Source organism: Mesoplodon bidens, assembly GCF_964165515.1.
Source record: "Mesoplodon bidens genome assembly, chromosome: 1".
Lineage (NCBI taxonomy): Eukaryota > Metazoa > Chordata > Mammalia > Artiodactyla > Ziphiidae > Mesoplodon > Mesoplodon bidens.
Window position 1 is genome coordinate 114653893 of NC_138176.1, and position 20441 is coordinate 114674333.

Genomic DNA, 20441 nt, shown 5'->3' on the forward strand with positions numbered 1-20441 from the left:
TGAGGGGACAACAGAGAGCGCTGAAGTTAGAGCTGCTGTGAAGGGGAAACAGAGAGCCCTGAGAGTTAGAGCTGCTCTCAAGGGGAAACACAGAGCGCTGAGACTTGGAGGTGCTATGAAGGGGCAGCACAGAGCGTTGAGAGTTAGGGCTAATATGAAGGGGCAACACAGAGCTCTGAGAGTTGGAGCTGCTTTGAAGGGGCAACACAGATGGCTGAGAGTCAGGGCTGCTGTGAAGGGGCAACAGAGAGCGCTGAGATTTAGTCAGAGCTGCATTGAAGGGACAACACAGAGCGCTCAGATTTAGAGCTGCTGTGACGGGGCAACTGAGAGCGCTGAGATTTAGTCAGAGGTGCTCTGAAGGGGCAACAGAAAGCCCTGAGATGTAGTCAGAGGTGCCCTGAAGGGGGAATAGAGAGCGCTGAGAGTTAGAGCTCCTGTGAATGGGCAACTGAGAGCGCTGATGGTTAGTGCTGCCGTGAAGGGGAAACATAGAACTCTGAGAGTAAGAGCTGCTCTGACGGGGCAACGGGGAGTGTTGAGAGTTAAAGCTGCTGTGAAGGGGCAACAGAAAGCGCTTAGAGTTAGAGCTGCTGTGAAGGGGCAACACGGAGCGCTGAGAGTTAGAGCTGCTGTGAAGGTGAAACAGAAAGCGCTGAGATTTAGTCAGAGCTGCTCTGAAGGGGCAACAGAGCACTGAGAGATAGAGCTGCCGTAAAGGGGCAACTGAGAGCGCTGAGAGTTAGTGTTGCTTTGAAGGGGCAACAGAGAGAGCAGACTTAGTCACAGCTGCTGTGAAGGGGCAACAGAGAGCGCTGAGTGTTAGAGCTGCTGTGAAGGGGCAACAGAGGGTGCTGAGATTTAGTCAGAGGTGCTCTGAAGGAAGAATAGAGCGTGTTGAGTGTTAGAGCTGCTGTGAAGGGGCAACAGAGAGCGCTGAGAGTTAGAGCTCCTGTGAAGGGGCAACAGTGAGCGCTGATAGAGCTGCTGTGAAGGGGCAAAATCGCGCTGAGAGTTAGAGCTGCTGTGAAGGGGCAACACAGAGTGCTGAGATTTAGTTAGAGCTGCTGTGAAGGGGCAACACAGAGTGCTGAGATTTAGTTAGAGCTGCTCTGAAGGGGCGAAAAAGCGCCAAGAGGTAGAGCTGCTGTGAAGGGGCAACAGAGAACGCTGATATTTAGTCAGAGCTGCTCTGAAGGGTCAACTTAGAGCGCTGAGAGTTAGAGCTGCTGTGAAGGGGCAACACAGAGCGCTGAGATTTAGTCAGAGCTTCTCTGAAGGAGCAACAGAGAGGGCTGAGAGATAGAGCTGCTGTGAAGGGCAAACGCAGAGCGCTGAGATTTAGTCAGAACTGCATTGAAGGGGCAACACAGCGATGAGAGCTAGAGCTGCTCTGAAGGGGCAACACAGATCGCTGAAGTTAGTCGGAGGTGCTGTGAAGGGGAAACAGAGAGTGGTCAGAGTTAGAGCTGCTGTGAAGGGGCGCTGAGATTTAGTCAGAGGTGCTCTGAAGGGGAAACTGAGAGTGCTGAGTGTTAGTGCTGCTGTGAAGGGGCAACTGAGAGGTCTTAGAGTTAGTCAGAGCTGCTGTGAAGGGACAACACGGAGCGCTGAGAGTTAGAGCTGCGTTGAAGAGGCAACACAGAGCGCTGAGAGTTAGAGCTGCGTTGAAGAGGCAACACAGAGCGCTGAGAGTTAGATCTGCTGTGAAGGGGCAACACAGAGCGCTGAGATTTAGTCAGAGGTGCTCTGAAGGGGCAACAGAGAACGCTGAGAGTTAGAGCTGCGTTGAAGGGGCAACAGAAAGCGCTGAGATTTAGTCAGAGCTGCTCTGAAGGGGCAACAGAGAGCGCTGAGAATTACAGCTGCTGTGAAAGGGCAACAGAGAGCGGTGAGAGTTACTCGATGATGCTTTTAAGGAGAAACAGCGCTGATAGTTAGAGCTGCTGTGAAGGGACAACAGAAAGCCCTGAGAATTAGAGATGCGTGTAAGGGGCAACACAGAGCATTGAGATGTGGTCAGAGCTGCTGTGAAGGGGCAACAGAGAGTGCTGAGAGTTAGAGCTGCATTGAAGGGGCAACAGAAGAGCCCTTAGAGTTAGAGCTGCTGTGAAGGGGCAACACAGAGCGCTGAAAATTAGACCTGCTGTGAAGGGGCAATAGAGATTGCTGAGTTTCAGAGCTGCTTTGAAGGGGAAATAGAGAGTGGTGAGAGTTAGCGGTGCTGCGAAGGGGCAGCAGAGAGCGCTCATATTTAGTCAGAGCTTCTCAAAAGGGGCTACAGAGAGCGCACAGAATTAGAGCTGCTTTGAAGGGGCAACAGAGAGCGCAGAGAGTTGGAGCTGCATTGAAGGGGCAACAGAGAGTGGTGAGAGTTAGAGCTGCTGTGAAGGGCAACAGAGAACCCTTAGAGTTAGACCTGCTGTGAAGGGGCAACACAGAGCCCTGACAGAGCTGCTGTGAAGGGGCAACACAGAGCGCTGTGGTTTAGAGCTGCTGAGAAGGGGCAACAGAGAGCGCTGAGAGTTAAACCTGCTGTGAATGAGCAACAGAGTGCTGAGAGTCAGAGGTGCTGTGAAGGGGAAACACAGAGCGCTGAGAGTTGAGGGTATCGCCCAAAACCTTTATTGGTTTTTGTTGAATTCTACTAGAAAAATGTGAAAGAATATCCTTGGGCTCGTGTCGTGGTCACTGAGGGTGTGTGCATTGCCGGAAGGAGGACGTGTGAGTGTGTCCTGTGCTTTCTGGCACCCCTCCCCGAGCCAGCTGCAGCAGTGCTGGCCTGAGTAATAGGAATGGTTCCAGGACACTTGGACCTTGGCACCAACCCAGAGAGATATTTCAGCCTTTTACAAATATTTAGAAACATGAATGGGCACTTTCTTAACTCTGTGCCAGAGTTGAAAGGAATGCTGAATTTTTTAATCAATATTTATTTATTTGAAGTATAGTTCTTTTTACAACTTGTGTTAATTTCTGCTGTACAGCAAAGTGATTCAGTTATGCATATACATTCTTTTTTTTTTGAAGTCTTCCTAGATTTTATTGGCACTGAAATAGAACATTGGTTAAGCATAAACCCCTCCAAAAACAAATTTTAAAAACCCCAAAAATACACACACACAAAAACTGAATATAAAATCTAACCTTTTTCCCCAGCTTCCCTGGGGCGGGGGGTACTACCTTTAAGGCAGCTAGATTGCTCCACAATTCCAGGTTTGAATTTAGCCAATATAGGGCGTATCACCAAGAGAGTGTCAATATAATTCACAGCAATGCACATAAGACTCCGCAAGGTCAAGCAGGAGGCAAGGGGAGGGAGGGATCAAAGCCATGGGCTCTGGGCTAGGGGCACTGCATGGAAGGACAGTAGGGCCCCTTGGGGAATGAACTTTGAGGAGAAGGCAAAAATAGGAACAATAAAACCAAATACCAAGAACCTTAAAAAAGGACTGTATGACCTATAGTGACAGGTGATATCACTAATACTGAAAGCTTCCTACATTAATTTTCCTGGCAAAATATTCTTTTACAATATAGCATATGCTTCCTAGGTGTAGGGGTGGTAAGGGAATGAGGCCAAAATGATCCTGTCCCAACACTAATATCTTCTAAGGGTGCATTCGCAAGAAACGCAGAAATCAATATTGAGTTAGATGCCACTAAAATATATAATACTGGTGGAAAGAAAAGGAGCACACATGAGACAGAGGAGGAGGAGGCTGCTTCTGGGTGGAAAGAAAGAGGTGGGAGTGTGAAAAGGACCAGGCCAGAGCCCCTAACAGCTCTCTGGTTTACAGCTCCAAGGGATAGCACAGCTGGTGGCAAGACCTGGGTTAGAGGTTTATTAAACAGAGGCAGGACCCAATCACCACCTTGGAGAGGTGTAAACTGTAGGATCTGGGCCACAAGCTTCTCTCACCATACTCAGCTTCTTCCACCCACTCACCAGTTGAGCCAACTGACATCAAGATCCAGGGCTCACCAAACCAAGGCCTTAATGGCCCTGAAGCAGGAGCTGTGGTCCAGGTAACTCTGAAGAGAGAAGTGGTCTGGGACCCCTGGCAGGTAAAATACTGAAGCCATGTGTGAATATTTCCTCCCTTTAGCAAGAGTCCTGGATGGGGCTGGCTGGGTTTGGGGGTAACCATCCCTACTGTTCTACCTGGAGGGGGGTTGGGGATTGGAGTGGGGAGGGGCAGATCCCAAGAGGGGAAGAGGAACACAGAATGATAAGTAAGGGATATCTCTGCCCATAAAGCTCACTTGAAACAAGTCTAGGCTCCCATAAGGCATAGGGGCAGATCCTCTACCTAATCTTGTCTGAACAGAATGGCCAACGGCCTTCCAGGATGTTGGTGAAGCCTCTTGCAGGCACTGTCTCCCCCATATCACCCTGAAGAGAAACTAAGTCCCTGAACTCAGGGACAAGGTTTACTGGGACCGAGTTTGTAACAGGCCCAATCTGGGAGGTAGAGAGAAGAATGAGTGAACATCTTTTTAGCCTCCAATCATTACAAAGCCTAAATAACTCTAGAAGGAATGGACACTGGGAGGCCTAATCCTAGGGCAGTTGACATCCTAGAGCATATAGCCAGGGCTCCGCCTCCTTCTCTAAACCCTGTGACGTTCCAATTCTGCAAATCACAGGACCATGAAGAGTAAGGCAGTGGTGGGGGCCAGTTTTCAATGTACTACACTTGACTCCTGCAGAGCAACAGTAAATATGGGGGTATTTCCCAAATCAAGTGGGAAGTGCCTCTGAGCTGAGAAAGTGATCTCTTCTAGAAAGCTAGATCACCTGGGATAGAAGAAAAAGAGGGTCCCATCATCACCATAGTGGGCCATCTCTCTGCCTAGGGAAGTGAGTGAGGGCTGAGGGGCTAGGTTTGGTCCCATGGCTGTACTGAATGTTTGGCATGACTCCTGGGCTGCTCTAGTTAGTGGCTCCAGCACAGTGTGAGTTAGGCAAGAGTGTAGGAGTGTGGGGGCAAGGAAGAAGGGAGGAGGGGTCCCTAGAGGCTGGGTGCCCATTACATGGACTCAAATTCATCAATGCGCTGCTTAGTATTGCCCTGCCGGATCTGGCACAGGGTCTTGTATTTGTCTCGACCCAGTCGCATGTTCTCAGCATGGATCATGTCATTAGCAGTCTTCTTGGACTCATCACGGGCATTGGCCAGCTCTGAAGTGAGGGCCTTCAGGTGCTTCTGCACACGTTCATTCTTCTCTGCCTCGGTGGTACGTTCCTCCTCGCTGCGATCCTTGGCCATGGCATCAGCCCGCAGTTCGGCGCTGGCCTCTGCACCGTTCTCATCCTGCTCATCCTGCTCATTCTCGGCAGGCTCTGCCACATGAGGAGTGCTCATGGCAGTCTTCAGCTCTGCACGGGTCTTCTCCAAGTCTTCTTGTACCATCTGAGCCTTCTGCTGCCATTCCACAGCCTCACTCTCCTTTTTCTGTCGGGCCATCTCCAGCTGGGAGATCCGAGCTGTCAGTTCTGCCATTTCCAAGGCCAGTTGTTCCTGGGTCTTCTTCTGGTCCCGGGAGGCCTACAACAGGGCCTCCTTGGCCTCTTCAGCTTCTTGACGCTCTTTGGCCAGTTTTTCAGCCTCGCTCTGGGCACGCTTCCGCTCCCGTTCAAGTTCCAGAGCCCTGCGGGTCTGTTCTTCCAGTTCTTGTTGAGACTTCTTAGTCTGTTCCTCGATCTGCTTCAGCCTCTCCATCAGTTCCTCCTTTTCCCGTTCAACCTTCTCCTTCTCCTTTTCTGCCATCTCACGTTTCTTCTTCTCATTTTCCAGCAGAGCACGCTCCATCTGTTTCTGGTGCTTCTCCTCCCGGGCCTGTGCCTTCATCTGCTGCACCTCGATTGTGTCGGGCTTGCGGCGGCGCATGTATAGCTCATGGTTCCCCATACACAGAGCCAAGATCCGCTTGTTAATCCGCAGCCGAGGAGCATAGAAGACGAAGTCCGGGGCTTTTTTGTCAATGGGCTTGATGACAAATTTCTTGTCATTAAAAGAGATGTTCCTGATTTCACTCCAGGGGAAGCCTATCTTAGGAGTCAGTCTGTCATTCTGCTCATAGATATTGAGACCCAGGGCATCCACTCCCAGCCACAGCTCTGAGCCTTTCTTGTTCTTGATGCTGAAGTAGTTCACACCATACATCTCCAGATCCTGAGCAATCTTCAGATACTCCAGGACAGCATCCTCCCTGAGCATGCCCCGGTGCTCCTCATGCCACACCTGGATCCGTTCCTCCCACTGGTCCTTGTTAAGTTTGTGCTGTTCCAGGACTCTCTGTGGCAGCAACTTGTCCCCGGCCAAGTAGCCAGACTTGTGGACTTCCTTATTGAAGTCACCATACTTGGACTGGACAGCATAGGAGGCCAGCAACACAGCAGTCTCAGGTGGGCAGTAAATATCATCATTGAGAATGCCCTCCTTCACTTGCAGGAAGAATAGTCGCTGTGTGATGTCCTGGATCAATTCCTCGGATACATCCTCAGGGTAGAACTTAGCCCGGAACTTGAAAAGCAGGGGGCTTTCCTTCCGCACATCCTGGGCAGTCACCTTCTTATTGAGTTTTAGCCAAGTAGAGAAACCCTTAGTGTCCTGGTACTGCAGACCAAAAAAACAAACTTCCCTCAGGCCGATAGTTTTCACCACCTGGTCAAACAGCTGCTTGCCAGTGGTGTTGGGCTGAATGGCAAATTCCAGCTCTGCGTCCATGGTGGTCACACGCACATTGATCGTCTTGGGCATGGTGGCGGAAAAGGCGGCGGAGTTGGTGAAGTTTGGCTGGGAGCTGTCGGACGGCGCTGAGAACGCAGTACACAAGGCTCGGACTCCGGGGACTGGGGGTTCGGACTGGGTCTCTCGCCAGCGTCGGGGCGACTGCTCCGCTTCCTGCTAACGGGCCACGACTTCACAAACCCCACCCAGGAAAGAGCCATATACATTCTTTTTAATAATCTTTTGCATTATTTATTTATTTGTATATTTTTAACATGTTTATTGGAGTATAATTGCTTTACAATGGTGTGTTAGTTTCTGCTTTATAACAAAGTGAATCAGTTATACATATTCATATGTTCCCATATCTCTTCCCTCTGGAGTCTCCCTCCCATCCCACCCCTGTAGGTGGTCACAAACCACCAAGCTGATCTCCCTGTGCTATGTGGCTGCTTCTCACTAGCTAGCTATTTTACTTTTGATAGTGTATATATGTCCATGCCACTCTCACTTTGTCACAGCTTACCCTTCCCCTTCCCCTTATCCTCAAGTCCATTCTCTAGTAGGTCTGTGTCTTTATTCCTGTCTTGCCCCTAGGTTCTTCATGACCTTTTTTTTCCCCTTAGATTCCATATATATGTGTTAGCATACGGTATTTGTTTTTCTCTTTCTGACTTCACTCTGTTTGACAGACTCTAGGTCCATCCACCTCACTACAAATAACTCAATTTCATTTCTTTTTTTGAGTAATATTCCACTGTATATATGTGCCACATTTCCTTTATCCATTCATCTCTTGATGGACACTTAGGTTGCTTCCATGTCCTGGCTATTGTAAATAGAGCTGCAATGAATATTTTGGTACATGACTCTTTTTGAGTTACGGTTTTCTCAGGGTATATGCCCAGTAGTGGGATTGCTGGGTCATATGGTAGTTCTATTTGTAGTTTTTAAAGAAAACTCCATACTGTTCTCCATAGTGACTGTATCAATTTACATTCCCACCAACAGTGCAAGAGGGTTCCCTTTTCTCCACACCCTCTCCAGCATTCATTGTTTGTAGATTTTTTGATGATGGCCATTCTGACTGGTGTGAGGTGATATCTCATTGTAGTTTTGATTTGCATTTCTCTAATGATTAATGATGTTGAGCATCCTTTCATGTGTTTGTTGGCAGTCTGTATATCTTCTTTGGAGAAATGTCTATTTAGGTCTTCTGCCCATTTTTGGATTGGGTTGTTTGTTTTTTTGTTATTGAGCTGCATGAGCTGCTTGTAAATTTTGGAGATTAATCCTTTGTCAGTTGCTTCATTTGCAAATATTTTCTCCCATTCTGAGGGCTGTCTTTTGGTCTTGTTTATGGTTTCCTTTGCTGTGCAAAAGCTTTTCAGTTTCATTAGGTCCCATTTGTTTATTTTTGTTTTTATTTCCATTTCTCTAGGAGGTGGGTCAAACAGGATCTTGCTGTGATTTATGTCAGTGTTCTGCCTATGTATTCCTCTAAGTGTTTGATAGTGTCTGGCCTTACATTTAGGTCTTTAATCCATTTTGAGTTTATTTTTGTGTATGGTGTTAGGGAGTGTTCTAATTTCATACTTTTACATGTGCCTGTCCGGTTTTCCCAGCACCACTTATTCAAGAGGCTGTCTTTCCTCCACTGTATATTCTTGCCTCCTTTATCAAAGATAAGGTGCCCATATGTGCATGGGTTTATCTGTGGGCTTTCTGTCCTGTTCCATTGATTTAAATTTCTGTTTTTGTGCCAGTACCATAGTGTCTTGATTACTGTATCTTTGTAGTATAGTCTGAAGTCAGGGTGCCTGATTCTCTTTTGCATTATTGAATATAGGATATCGAATACATTTCTCTGTGCTATACAGTAGGACTCTGCTGTCTATCCATTCTCTATATAAAAGCTTACATCTTCTAACCCCCTCCCCCTTGGCAACCACCAGTCTCTTCTGTATGTCCATGATTCTGTTTTTGTTTCATAGATAAGTTCATTTGTGTCCTATTTTAGATTCCACATGTAAGTGGTATCATATGGTATTTGTCTTTCTCTTTCTGATTTACTTCACTCAGTATGAAAATATCTAGGTCCATCCATATTGCTGCAAATGGCATTATTTTGTTCTTTTTTATGTCTGAGTAGTAAGGAATGTAGAATTTTTTTAAATGACCCATTTCCAGGTAGAAAACCGTTTAATCTGGAATGGGCCAGTTGACCCTACCCAAGTGCAGAAAAGCATTCACAGATATATGTTGAAAACACAGAATTTGGTAAATATAATAAACAACTTACCTAAGTGGTTTTTCCTGCTTTTCTCCATCAGTGAAGCCTAACATCCTCTCTTGTTATGTGTTTCATTATTTTCATTGAGTAATGGGATATAATAGGTTGTGGGAATCTGAGTGACCATGTGGTCCAGTGGTTTCCAAGTTTGTTTTAGCCACAGAAATCTTGTTTGCAAGTGATGTCTCCCCTGAAAACTCAGTAGAATACAAAGAAGAGCGGCCCCTTCCACCCCTCATCCCACTCCTGGTTCTCATTGAAAGAGCGCAATTTAAACACCACTAATCTAGTCCAACCTTCACATTTGCAGGCGAGGGGCCTGGTGACTTGTGACACTACCAGGCACTGTCATGCAGCCTGGACCAGGGCGACACATTTCCTGAGCCATTTTCCAAAGGAATTCTTTCAGATCTTTGAATTTACTTATATGAAAATTATACAATAATCGCTAACATTATTAAATATTTATAGTATACCCAGCACTGTGCTAAGTGCTTCACATGGATTTTTTATTTAATCCTCATGAGGTAGATACTTTCATTATCCCCATTTTAGAGGTGAGGAAACAGGAACGAAGAGATTATTAACTCTTGAGGCCACACATCCCTGAAGCAACAGGTGTGGATTTGAATGCAGGTGCTCTTACTCTGTGTGGCGTTAGTTAAACTTGTTTCCATTAATATTTAATGTCTCCTTTATTAAGAAGGATAAAATTAAATCGGGCTGGAGTCATAAAATTGCAGTTATTTAAATTGCCATTGAGATAGACTAACGTGCAAATAAACTACATTTCTACAACTCAATTTAAAAACAATTTTTTGGATCTTATATTTGGATAGTGTTTCGTAAAGAGGTTATGTCAGGTCCACGGTTGAGTAACCAGTAAGCCTCTCTTTAAGGCTTATTCCCGTTTTCAAATGCTAATGAATGACTGTGAACATTTCCTGTTTGGAGACCAGACCCTTGGTCCCCTTTTCGTGCACAGTGGTAACACTGACCCCACAGGTCGGGGAAGACTTTAGCTGGGAAGGACTTGGTCCCTTGATTCTCTTCCGAGGACACTCCTCCACCGTATGGAAGAGCTAAAGCACCGTGGGCCCAGCTGGAAGCCAGCAGAGGATGAGGCGTGGGTGTCTGTGCCTTTTACTGTTTGGTCCAGCCAGGCAGCCGACAGTAGTTGGCTCTTCTCATATACAAAGAAACAGCCACCTTTTGAAATTACTCAGACATAAGTCTGATGGTAAATAATTTGGGTAATTGCCAGTGACACATTTCGGGAGTCAGTTTGTTTAGGTTGATTTGTTTAGATTGATTGATGGTTCAGAGCCTTTTGATCTCACTGCAGTGATCATGACACAGGCTCATACTCTGGCTACTGTCTCATGTATTTATTTGAAAGGTTCCAAAATGTGGCAACTACATAGTAGTTGGAGATTTAGACCGGACGATGGATGCCCCCTTACTTTCTTTCCTTCTTTTTTTTTTAAATAAAAAACAAGGTGCAAATATTCAGTCCTCTTTAAATTAGAAAATAAATTTTCAGCGTATTCCCAACATAAATTGTGCTGCAATTTGCCATGAGAAAGAAAAACGAAAAAAAGGAAAAGAAAAGCTCTACTATGTCTGATGGTTGGCAAGAAAACACAGGATGGACTCTGGTTTTGTGATGGAAGGACCACATAGATTAGCCCATATAATTGGCCATGAACTTGTTTCCATTGAGCAAGTCAGCCTGGGCAGGGAGGGGCCTGTCACCGCAGCTCTGGCAGCAGGAGCTCCACAGGGGGTGTGGAAGGGACCAGCCAACAGTAGCAACCCCTTCCATTTACCCAGTAGTTCCTGTGTCGGATGCTGTCAAGTTCTGGAAATCAGGGGGTTACTTTCTCAGAGTTTAAATTCTAGCAGAACGCAACAGTGTTTTAAAACATTGATTGCATGTACTTTGTGGGAGCTCAGGAGTAGACATCCCTTCTTGTTTTCATGAGCTCTGCTGGATTTCCTAAATGAGGACTCCATTGAGGTGAGGTTCACATAAGACTGGGAATTACTCTGGTATGCATACCATTTGGGAGCCTGTTTTTAGGCTTATCACGATGGCCTTTACTGATTATATTTCTTTTTTTTTTTTTTTTTTTTTTTTTTTTTGCTGTACGCGGGCCTCTCACTGCTGTGGCCTCTCCCGTTGCGGAGCACAGGCTCCGGACACACAGGCTCCGCGGCCATGGCTCGCGGGCCCAGCCGCTGCGCGGCATGTGGGATCTTCCGGGACAGGGGCACGAACCCGTGTCCCCTGCATCGGCAGGCGGACTCTCAACCACTGCGCCACCAGGGAAGCCCTGATTATATTTCTTAATAAAGTGATTTGGCTTTATACTAACTCACAGGTGATTGGATTGTTATTAGAGATACTTAGACAATTCACACAGAATTATAGACATTTAAAGCTGATGGGGGGGCTTCCCTGGTGGCGCAGTGGTTGGGAGTCCGCCTGCCGATGCAGGGGATGAGGGTTCGTGCCCCGGTCTGGGAGGATCCCACATGCCGTGGAGCGGCTGGGCCCGTGGGCCATGGCCGCTGGGCCTGCGCGTCCGGAGCCTGTGCTCCGCAACGGGAGAGGCCACAGCAGTGAGAGGCCCGCGTACTGCAAAGAAATAAAAATAAAAAATAAAAATAAAAAAAAAATAAAGCTGATGGGCACTTTAGCCATCATCCAGCCGAACTTCCTCCATTTCAGATAATGGTATTGAACTTCCCTGCCTTTTTGTGTGTTAGAAAATCCTGCTGGAGGATGCAGGGTTGGGGCAGTGATGTGATTTTTGGAACTGATGTGACCAGCAGCAGCCATTTCCTCTTCCTTTGTGATTTTATTTTGAGCTTTGGTGGCAGCTACTCTACCTATTTGATAATCATAGTCATAAATACTATTTAGCTGATTCTAGTTTTACAGTTTACAGAGTAGCCTCACTTTTCTCAGATGATCAGTTTCCTTTCTTATTTTAGCACAAGCTCATGGTTGACTGTGAAGATCAGCCTCATTCCATCAGCAAACATTTTGTAAGGATGCACCTTCTATGTGCCAGGCCCCACGTTAGAAGCCAGGGGCACGAAGGTGGTTAAGGTGCAATCCTACCCTCACAGGGCCTGTCCTCTAGTCAGGGAGGTAGATGCCTAGGCAGAGGCTGGAAGCCTGTGGTAAATGCAGTGATGGAGAGATGAACAGAGTATCTTTGAAACCCTGAAGAGGGGGTACCTACCAGTGTGTTTTGGGGCCCCAAGACCACCCCCCAGTTTCAGTGATTTGCTAGGACTCACAGAACTCAGAAACGCTGTTATACTCACAATCACGGTTTATAACCATGAAAGGATACAGATTAAAATTGAGTGGAATCTAGAAAAGGCCAGGCACCAGCATCCAAGTGTCTCTCCCCTCAGAGTCATACGGACAGAGCTTAATTCTTCCACTAATGATGTGTGACAGCATGTATGGAGTGTTGCCAACCAGGGACGCTCGCCTGAGCCCTAGTGTCTTGGGCTTTTATTGGAAGCCAGTCACATAGGCAGGGCATGCTCACCTGTCTGACCTGTCTGAGTACCTTATGGGGTACTCAGGCTTCAACTCCTCCAGAGGTTAGATAGCACGTAAGCCAAGTTCCCCCATAATTCACATTGTTAGCATAAACTTTCTGGGATGGCCCGAGGCCCCAGGTAGACAAAGACATTCTTTATCAGGCAGGATACTCTGAGGGTTTAGAGTTTATCTCCCAGGAGCAAAGTCCAGTCCCTTCTTTGTAATGTGCAACATTGGAACATCCCAGGCCTGCTGAGTTAACCCTTTACTGTAAAGCCAGGCATGCATTAGCACAACTGGTGAAGGGAGAGGAAATGATGTTAGTATGGGAAGGCTTCCTGAAGGAGGTGACCCTAGGACTGACCAGTATTACTCATGTTTTATCTTCTTTCGCTGCTCTATGGTTATTGAACTTTGATCTTGCATTTTCAGTGTTCTCAACTGTTAGATGAGAATCTAAAAGATGAGTACTTTGAGGAGATCATGGAAGAATATGAAGATATTAGACAAGACCATTATGAGTCTCTCAAGGTAAGTGACAAAAACAGGTCCCTGCTTGATTGGGTAATAAAACGATCCTACAGTTTTTTGGTTTTTTTTTGGCTGCGTCGGGTCTTAGTTGCGGCATGCAGGATCTTTATTGCGGCATGCAGGCTTCTCTAGTTTTGGCCCGTGGCTCCAGGGTGCACGGGCTCAGTAGTTGTGGTGCGTGGGCTCTCTAGTTGTGGCGCACGGGCTTAGTTGCCCCACAGCATGTGGGATCTTAGTTTCCTGACCAGGGTTTGAACCCGCATCCCCTGCATTGGAAGGCGGATTCTTAACCACTGGACCACCAGGGAAGTCCGATCCTACAGTTTTTAATGTGACTTTGCTGTTTGGAGGAGGGGAAGGTTGGGATCATTTTAGAGAAGTCCTACTTTCTAGTTCACATCAGCGTTCTTCAGTGTTCCCAGTAATTTTGGGTTATATTAAGGTTAATTTTATTTATTCCTCCAAACATGTACTGAGTAAGAAGTAGGTGTTGGATGCTGTGCTGGCTACCACTTATGAGAATGAATAAAGCATGAGCTCATAGGCAGCAGGGAGACGGAGACTGAGTGTACTGAGGTGACTCCCACAGATCCTTATGCTTGAGGAAATAATGGAAGAGAATGAAGACATTAGGCAGGACCATTGTAAGTCTCTCTGCCTGATCGCCCGAAGCTCTCTGTGCAGAATAATGTTTCAAGAACTGTCCCTCTGTAGATTAGCTTCAGGAGATCCATGGAGACTAGGCATGATTACTCTTTAGAGATCGTTGGGATATTTCTTCCTGGTTATCTGCTTGCTGGGCCTTGTGTATGGTGAGGCAGGGGGGTGTATTTCAGGAGTGGCCAGGTAAGTGAAATGGGATAACAGACAGCGAGATGGGAGCAAGTTTCTGAGGTGTCAGCTGGACCAAGGCACTGTGGTTGGCCCTGCCCTTCCTTAGTTTGCCTAGTTTGGCTGTTTCTTGGTTCTGCCTTCTGGGCCTCAGGGCGGCCGGTGGCCACCAGTTAATCCCAGCCTCAGGTGAAGTACAGGCAGGAGGCCACCCCATCACACGCTAACCTCACGGTGAAGGCTGTTGGTCTGCCTTGCATTTACGTATCCATATGTAACGGATGCTCATTGCATCTTCACTCTCTATTGTTCTGGTGCTGATGTGAAGCCATATTGGATGGAAAAGGAAGAGCTTTCTAGGAAATGAATTTTTGTGAATAAAAGCATATGTTTTCTTGCAAAACTTATTTACTAGCTTCCTTGGGCATGCTTTCATAGTAGCAGCTGAAACACTGAGTCTCTGACTGAATAACTTTTCCTTTTTTCATAGGAAAGAAGATACTTAACCTTAAGGCAAGCTAGAGAAAGCGGTTTCCATATTGACTGGCTGTCAGAGCCTCCCCCAGGTCTGTTTGGCTATTGGTTAGAGAAAAGTGCATGTGATAACTGTGCGCTGAAGAGATGTTTGCATTTACTGAGCAGCAGAATCAAACAGGCAGCTAAAAACTCTTAATTATGTTCAGTAGTGATGACGAAGGACAGTGATGATCAAAAATAAAAGTCAATAGGTGCCATTTATGGAGAACTAAACACTGTCCTGAGATTGACCTGCAGCGGCTCTGAGTCCTTGACACACAGGAAGTGCTATTATCCCCACTTTTACTTGAAGAAACTGAGTTTCGGGTAATAACTTGGGAGGTCACTAGCATTCTATCTCTGATCTGTCTTCTAAACCCATACTGTTGCCTCTGTGCTTTGCTTGAGTGGGCCTCCTTCAAGTTGAAGCCAGTTCTAGAGATCTGCCTGGGTGACGCTGTCACTGCCTTGGCCTAGGTCCCAGGTGGGCCCAAGTGCAGATGTGGAATGTCTGAAATTGCAAATGCCTGCACGTTGAACAGACCTTAAAACATTGCAGCGAAGCAGGCTCTCCTATTTTTGTTCACTCTCATTCTCTCTTGGATGCTTCCCTCTTTTGATTTCTTTCGTTTGGTTTCTTCCCCTTCTGATTTCTAGCCACTTTTCTTGCCTTGCATAGGTGTTCATGAAGGAATAAAATGTGTAAGACGTTTTGACAGGTTCAAAGAGGCATGTGATACAAATGCAAAATCGAGACAGGGTGAACAGGGGTTATATTAATTGAATCTGTATTTCCAAGGTAACATCTCAAATCCACTTTCATTGCTCACGACCCCCGTGTTCTGCACACACTCAGCAGAGTGGATTAAATTGGAAACGTAGGTGAGCTGGGTTCTAGATTCAGTCCTGCTGAGTTCAGTGCGGTTTAGTGAGAAGAACGCAGATGGGGAGTTGGGAGGCTTGGGTTCTGATCCCAAGTGACCTTGAGCATATTGCTTCCATGTTTGACAGTTTCTAATATGTAAAAAAGGAGTTACCTTATGGAAATGTGAGGATAAAATAAGACATGTAAACCTTAGAAAAATATAAATCACTATATAGTCCAAACTATTATTTTCTCTTTTCCTTTCAGTATGAAATTGGAAAAATATCACAAGGGGGAGCCCATTTTAGCCAAGCCAGAAGTCCAAAATACATCTCAGTGGCAATAGTCCTCTGAAGGCCTGCAGCACCAGGTGGCAGTGGTGACACTTTTCAATTGGCTGTTTAACCCCCATGTAGGGCCCCTAAGGACAACCCAGCCTTAGTGTAGTTGCAAGAAGTCAATAAAGAGAGAAGGAAAGGTTCTTCTCTCTAGGTCTTTGGTGGTAAAACCTCAAACACATCTCCAACTCTGGCCGACAAGCTCATTCAAGAATAACACCCTTGGGCCTCCCTGGTGGCGCAGTGGTTGAGAGTCCGCCTGCCGATGCAGGGGATACGGGTTCGTGCCCCGGTCTGGGAGGATCCCATATGCCGCGGAGCGGCTGGGCCCGTGAGCCATGGCCGCTGGGCCTGCGCATCCGGAGCCTGTGCTCCGCAACGGGAGAGGCCACAACAGTGAGAGGCCCGCATACCGCAAAAAGAAAAAAAAAAAAAAAAAAAAAAAAAAGAATAACACCCTTGAGTGACCCGGAAGCAGAGCGTTTCCCTGACTTTCCAGGCAGGGGGACACTTCAGTCAGGAGAATAGCTGTAATTTCTTTTTAATTACCAAACAAACCAGCATAATAGAATATTTACAAAGAAAGGATTGTCCTGCATAATAAAAAGATGACCAGGAACACATGGGAAAAAGCTCCCATGAATACGTCAAAAGGTAGAGATTTCCAGGCAAAATTAAGAAGCTGCACATACTTTTCTTTTCCTATACTTTCACCTCTCACTGTTACTGTCTAACGAGGGAAAAACACTCTTGAGACTTCCGTGTTATTCCTGAGCACCTGAGCGTGGTGCTTTAGTTTAAGTTCTCTGATCCTAATTTGCAGATCAGGAAACTGAGGGCATGAGGGCTGGGAAGCGGGCAGTGGAGCGGTCACCTTGGACCCCAGCCTAACCAACCGGGGCTTGGTGGTGCGGGGCGGTACTGGTGCCCCAGGAAGCACAGTGGCACCGTCTGTCTCTGAAGTCTTCACCAGTATTTCACTTAGGATCTTTTTTAGATTCACAAGGAGGCGTAAAGAAGACTGTATTGAACATTCCTGTTCCTCCACCAGGCACTTAAGGAATAAGCTACTGCCCACTTAAAAAAGACAAAACCATACATGTGGGAATTCCTGTGAGCCCCTCCCTCCCCTGCAGGATCCTGAATTTGATGCCTCATTTCCATGCATTTCCTCAGACTTTGATTGTGTGCATATGTTCAGTAGGCAATACATTGATCGATTATTGATTCATGTTTTTAAACTTTATGGAAGTGGCCTGTTACATGTGTCTTTCTCCAGCGCTCTTTCTTTTAGTATCGTCTTCATTTGTACAAGTGAGATCAACCCCAGTCTGTCTTGTTTCTTGGGCGGGGGTGTTGGTGGGGAGGGTTGAGGGAAGAGTTTCCAAGGGCGGTGCAGTCAGTCAGCTGCAGGGGTAGAAGAGTTTTTTTTAAGATGTGCTGGCGAATTACTCCTTCTCCACAGTAACTTCAAGTTCCCCTCTTTGTAAAACAACTCCTCCGGGTGACAGGAGGGAGGCGGAGCGTGGGAGCCAACAGAGCAGGAAGGCCTCCCGCAGGCAGCACCAGGCACGAGCGGCACTGAGCCCCAGGCCGGCGCCAGGATTCACGCCTCTCACTCTGTCCTGTAGTGAAGCCCACGTTCCTTGGGACTCGGGTCTTTGAAGACTATGACCTGCAGAAGCTGGTGGACTACATTGACTGGAAGCCTTTCTTCGACGTCTGGCAGCTCCGGGGCAAATACCCGAACCGAGGCTTTCCCAAGATATTTGATGACAAAGCTGTAGGTTAGTTCAGTAAGTCCTTCCATCCTGCTCTGGTATCCGAGACATGGTCTTGGGACTTTAAAGACAAGAATAGGTGGTGAGCAGCGGGGTGGATTATGCAGGATAGAGTTTACTGTTATGACATGATGTAGGGTACTGTTCCATCCGCTCGGCTCTTTGACAGTTTTTAAACTGCTGGGTTGGTCCTTATTTACTGACTACACTTCGCATTTCATTTATCCATTCTTTACTAATGTCTATTGACATCAGTTACAAGCTGGGCACTGGGGATAAACAAATGAAGACGTATCATCGCTGCCATCTGGTACCCGGCTGGTTGGTGCAGCATTGGAGGGTGATTCCCGTACAGCAGGATGAGCTCCTGCTGCGGGACCAAGGCCCGGCTTCTGTGGACACAGGGAAATGAGACAGACCTGAGTGGGACATCAGGAGAGGCTTCCTGGAGGAGGTGGTGTTTGAACTGCTTTTTGAAGATTAGTGGGAGCTGCTGGGCCTGGGACTGGGAACGTGAGGTGGTGATGAAGAAGAGGACACTCCAGGCCGAGGAGACCGAGTGGGAAGGCACAGACACGTGGGCTGATTTGGGGACCGGCAAGGAGGCCATTGTGCCTGCTGGGGAGGGGCTGGGGGTGACAAGCTAGTCGAAAGATAAACTGCTAGCCCTGCGTCTCACTGCCAGCCCTGCCCCCAGAGACATGGGACCGAAACACTAAGCCCTTCAAAGTGTTCTGTAGCAGCCAGCTCAGAGCGAGGTGGGGGGTGGACTGGTGGATGTATGGGGTTAGGGCTGAGGGGAGCCTGGGAGAGTGGCCCTTGCCTGCTTCCTGGGGGGGCCCTGGGGTGCGTGTTAGGTGCTGTGACTCAGCAGCTCTCGGGCTAGCTGAGGTGCAGCAGGTAGGCAAAGGGGCTCTCATTCTGATCTGCTCCCGAGTGATCACAGATGAGCAGTTGAGTGGCCGAAGCAGGGCTGGCCAGGCCTGGACGGAAAGCCTAACCCTAACCCCGCTGGCTCCCGCCGTAGCCAGGTGAGGGCCTGACGGGCCCTGGGCTGGGCCATCCAGGAGCAGCACTGAAGCCACACTCCACTCCTCAGGCTGTTCTGCACCCCCAGGGGTCGCAGCGAGGTCAGGGGAGCTGTCTGTGCAGGAGGAACGTGGTGGTGGAAGGGTCTGGCCTGCTTTGTCTCACTCTCTGTCTGACACATTGCTGCGGGGAGCCAAGAGCTGGCTCTCTGCCTTTTGTTGAATGGAAAAAGAAGTGGCTTGAGCTGATGAAGCAGACTGTGTACGGGAGCTGCACTTAGCAGAACTGCTGAACCCTTAACTCCTGCACCTGGGGTTGCTGATGGCAAACACTGATTTTTAAAGTATTTGAGGGGAAAAGAGAGGGGTGAAGAGAGAAAATGACTGAGGAGAGGTAGTAGTCTTAAAAAGAAGCATTCTTTGCTGGTTATTATTGGCATCTCTAAGTGAATTCTTACGATATTTTCCTAACAGGTGAAGAGGCCAAAAAAGTCTATGATGATGCCCAAAATATGCTGCAGGCACTGATTAGTCAGAAGCAGCTCCGCGCCAGGGGCGTGGTTGGGTTCTGGCCAGCGCAGAGCAGCCAGGACGACATCCACCTGTATGCGGAGGGCGCGGCACCCCAGGCTGTGGAGCCCATCGCCACCTTCTACGGACTCAGGCAGCAGGTGCGGAGGCCGTGTGGCCAGCGGACACATTGCCCTACTCTTTGTTTTAAGCACTCAAAAAACATAAATAAGAATGGTGTAAGTTGGAACTTTGTGTAAGCATAGCTCTGCCCCACCTCACCCCAAGTGACCAGTCACAGCGGCGAGCCCAAGGCATTTGTGATGGAGAGAACGGGCCAGTGTGGGTTTAGAAGCTGGGCCTCTCGGGCACCAGCAGGAGGGAGGTGTTTCCTGTCGGGGTTGGACGGATGAGGAGAAACAGTGCTGCTGCCTCGGCGAGTCACGCACAGGTGGACATTCACTTGCTCAAGAACATTGGTTTGCATCTGGGCCTGTCATTAGAATAGGCTGGCGGCTCCTTAATCAAGGTGAAGACGGGGGAGCAGACGTTCACTGGGTGTCTACCAGGGGCCAGCTGCTTAGCAGGGCACTTAATGGACCATCTTGTTTCATTTCCACACAACCTGTTGTTGGGCAGTTTATATGTTTCCGTTTTGCAGAGGTGAAAACAAAAGCTGCTGGAGAGTGCGCTGAGCTGCGCAGCTCGGAGGGGAGAGCGCAGCCTGTCCACACCCCGATGGCTGTTCTCTCATGCCACTGGCTTCTCCCAGGTCATAGAACAGGCTCTCCTCCACACGGCTCCCTCTCCTGTGACCCCACCTTTAAACATGCAAATCTGTAAGCATGTCCCTTTAGCTGCTATAAAAAATGAGCTGCCCTGATCAACAATCGGAGCCAGAATTCACCAGTCATTAAGGACGGTAACAAGTGATTCTCGCATGGTCTTATTACCATTTTCAGTCATTCAGGAGTGATAGTATTGCTTTTAACCATAATCACAATGTAATTCATAATGTCAGATGTTTTAACTATAACAACGTCTGAGGGACTCCTTAAACTTGGGACATTAAACAGTACCATAACAAGTTAAACAGGGGCAGCTACACCATTACTGTGTGCACCCAGGCCCAGTACATCCTCACTCTCTGCACCCAGGCCTGGTGCATCCTCACTCTGTACACTCAGGCTCAGAAACCTCAGAACACAAGAGGATTCTAATGTTAAGTTCTAGCCCCTCCTCACTAGGGAACTGGTGACTTTTCTTTTAAAGAAGTAATTAAGGTCAGAAACCTCCACCTTGGCCTGAATTTCCATCCTTCAAGTCCTGTGTCCTCTGACCTCTTTTTACATCCAACACCATTCATGTCCAGGCAGTCTGTGAGGGACTGTATTAGGGCATTTAATATAATGACTTTTCAGTGTACGTGTATTACCTACCCAG

The 20441-nt window shown here is 47.7% G+C and overlaps 2 protein-coding genes and 1 long non-coding RNA gene across 8 annotated transcripts in view; 1 reads left to right on the top strand and 2 right to left on the bottom strand.

Moving 5' to 3' along the window:
• The window catches only part of LOC308625347, a 262666-nt gene that overhangs the window by 133559 nt on the left and 108666 nt on the right, over window positions 1–20441 (bottom strand). The gene's annotated exons all lie outside the window — the stretch shown is intronic.
• MTR (5-methyltetrahydrofolate-homocysteine methyltransferase) overlaps window positions 1–20441 on the top strand; it is a 131520-nt gene that overhangs the window by 103006 nt on the left and 8073 nt on the right. For 5 of the 6 annotated variants that reach the window (XM_081223922.1, XM_081223923.1, XM_081223926.1 and 2 more), the window contains exons 26-29: window positions 13031–13129; window positions 14451–14526; window positions 17311–17466; window positions 18963–19159. In XM_081223922.1, coding sequence (XP_081080048.1) covers window positions 13031–13129; window positions 14451–14526; window positions 17311–17466; window positions 18963–19159 — 528 coding nt within the window. The remainder of the gene's footprint in view (window positions 1–13030; window positions 13130–14450; window positions 14527–17310; window positions 17467–18962; window positions 19160–20441) is intronic. The other variant, XM_081223927.1, reaches the window with a different exon arrangement.
• LOC308611854 (moesin-like) lies at window positions 3014–6966 on the bottom strand. The gene has a single exon (XM_081223978.1). The coding sequence runs from the start codon at window positions 6765–6767 to the stop codon at window positions 5553–5555; it is 1215 nt and encodes a 404-aa protein (XP_081080104.1). The 5' UTR covers window positions 6768–6966; the 3' UTR covers window positions 3014–5552.

Bases quoted from the DNA above. Each gene is read 5' to 3' on its own strand.
- LOC308611854 (XM_081223978.1), bottom strand. From the start codon at position 6,767: ATGCCCAAGACGATCAATGTGCGTGTGACCACCATGGACGCAGAGCTG.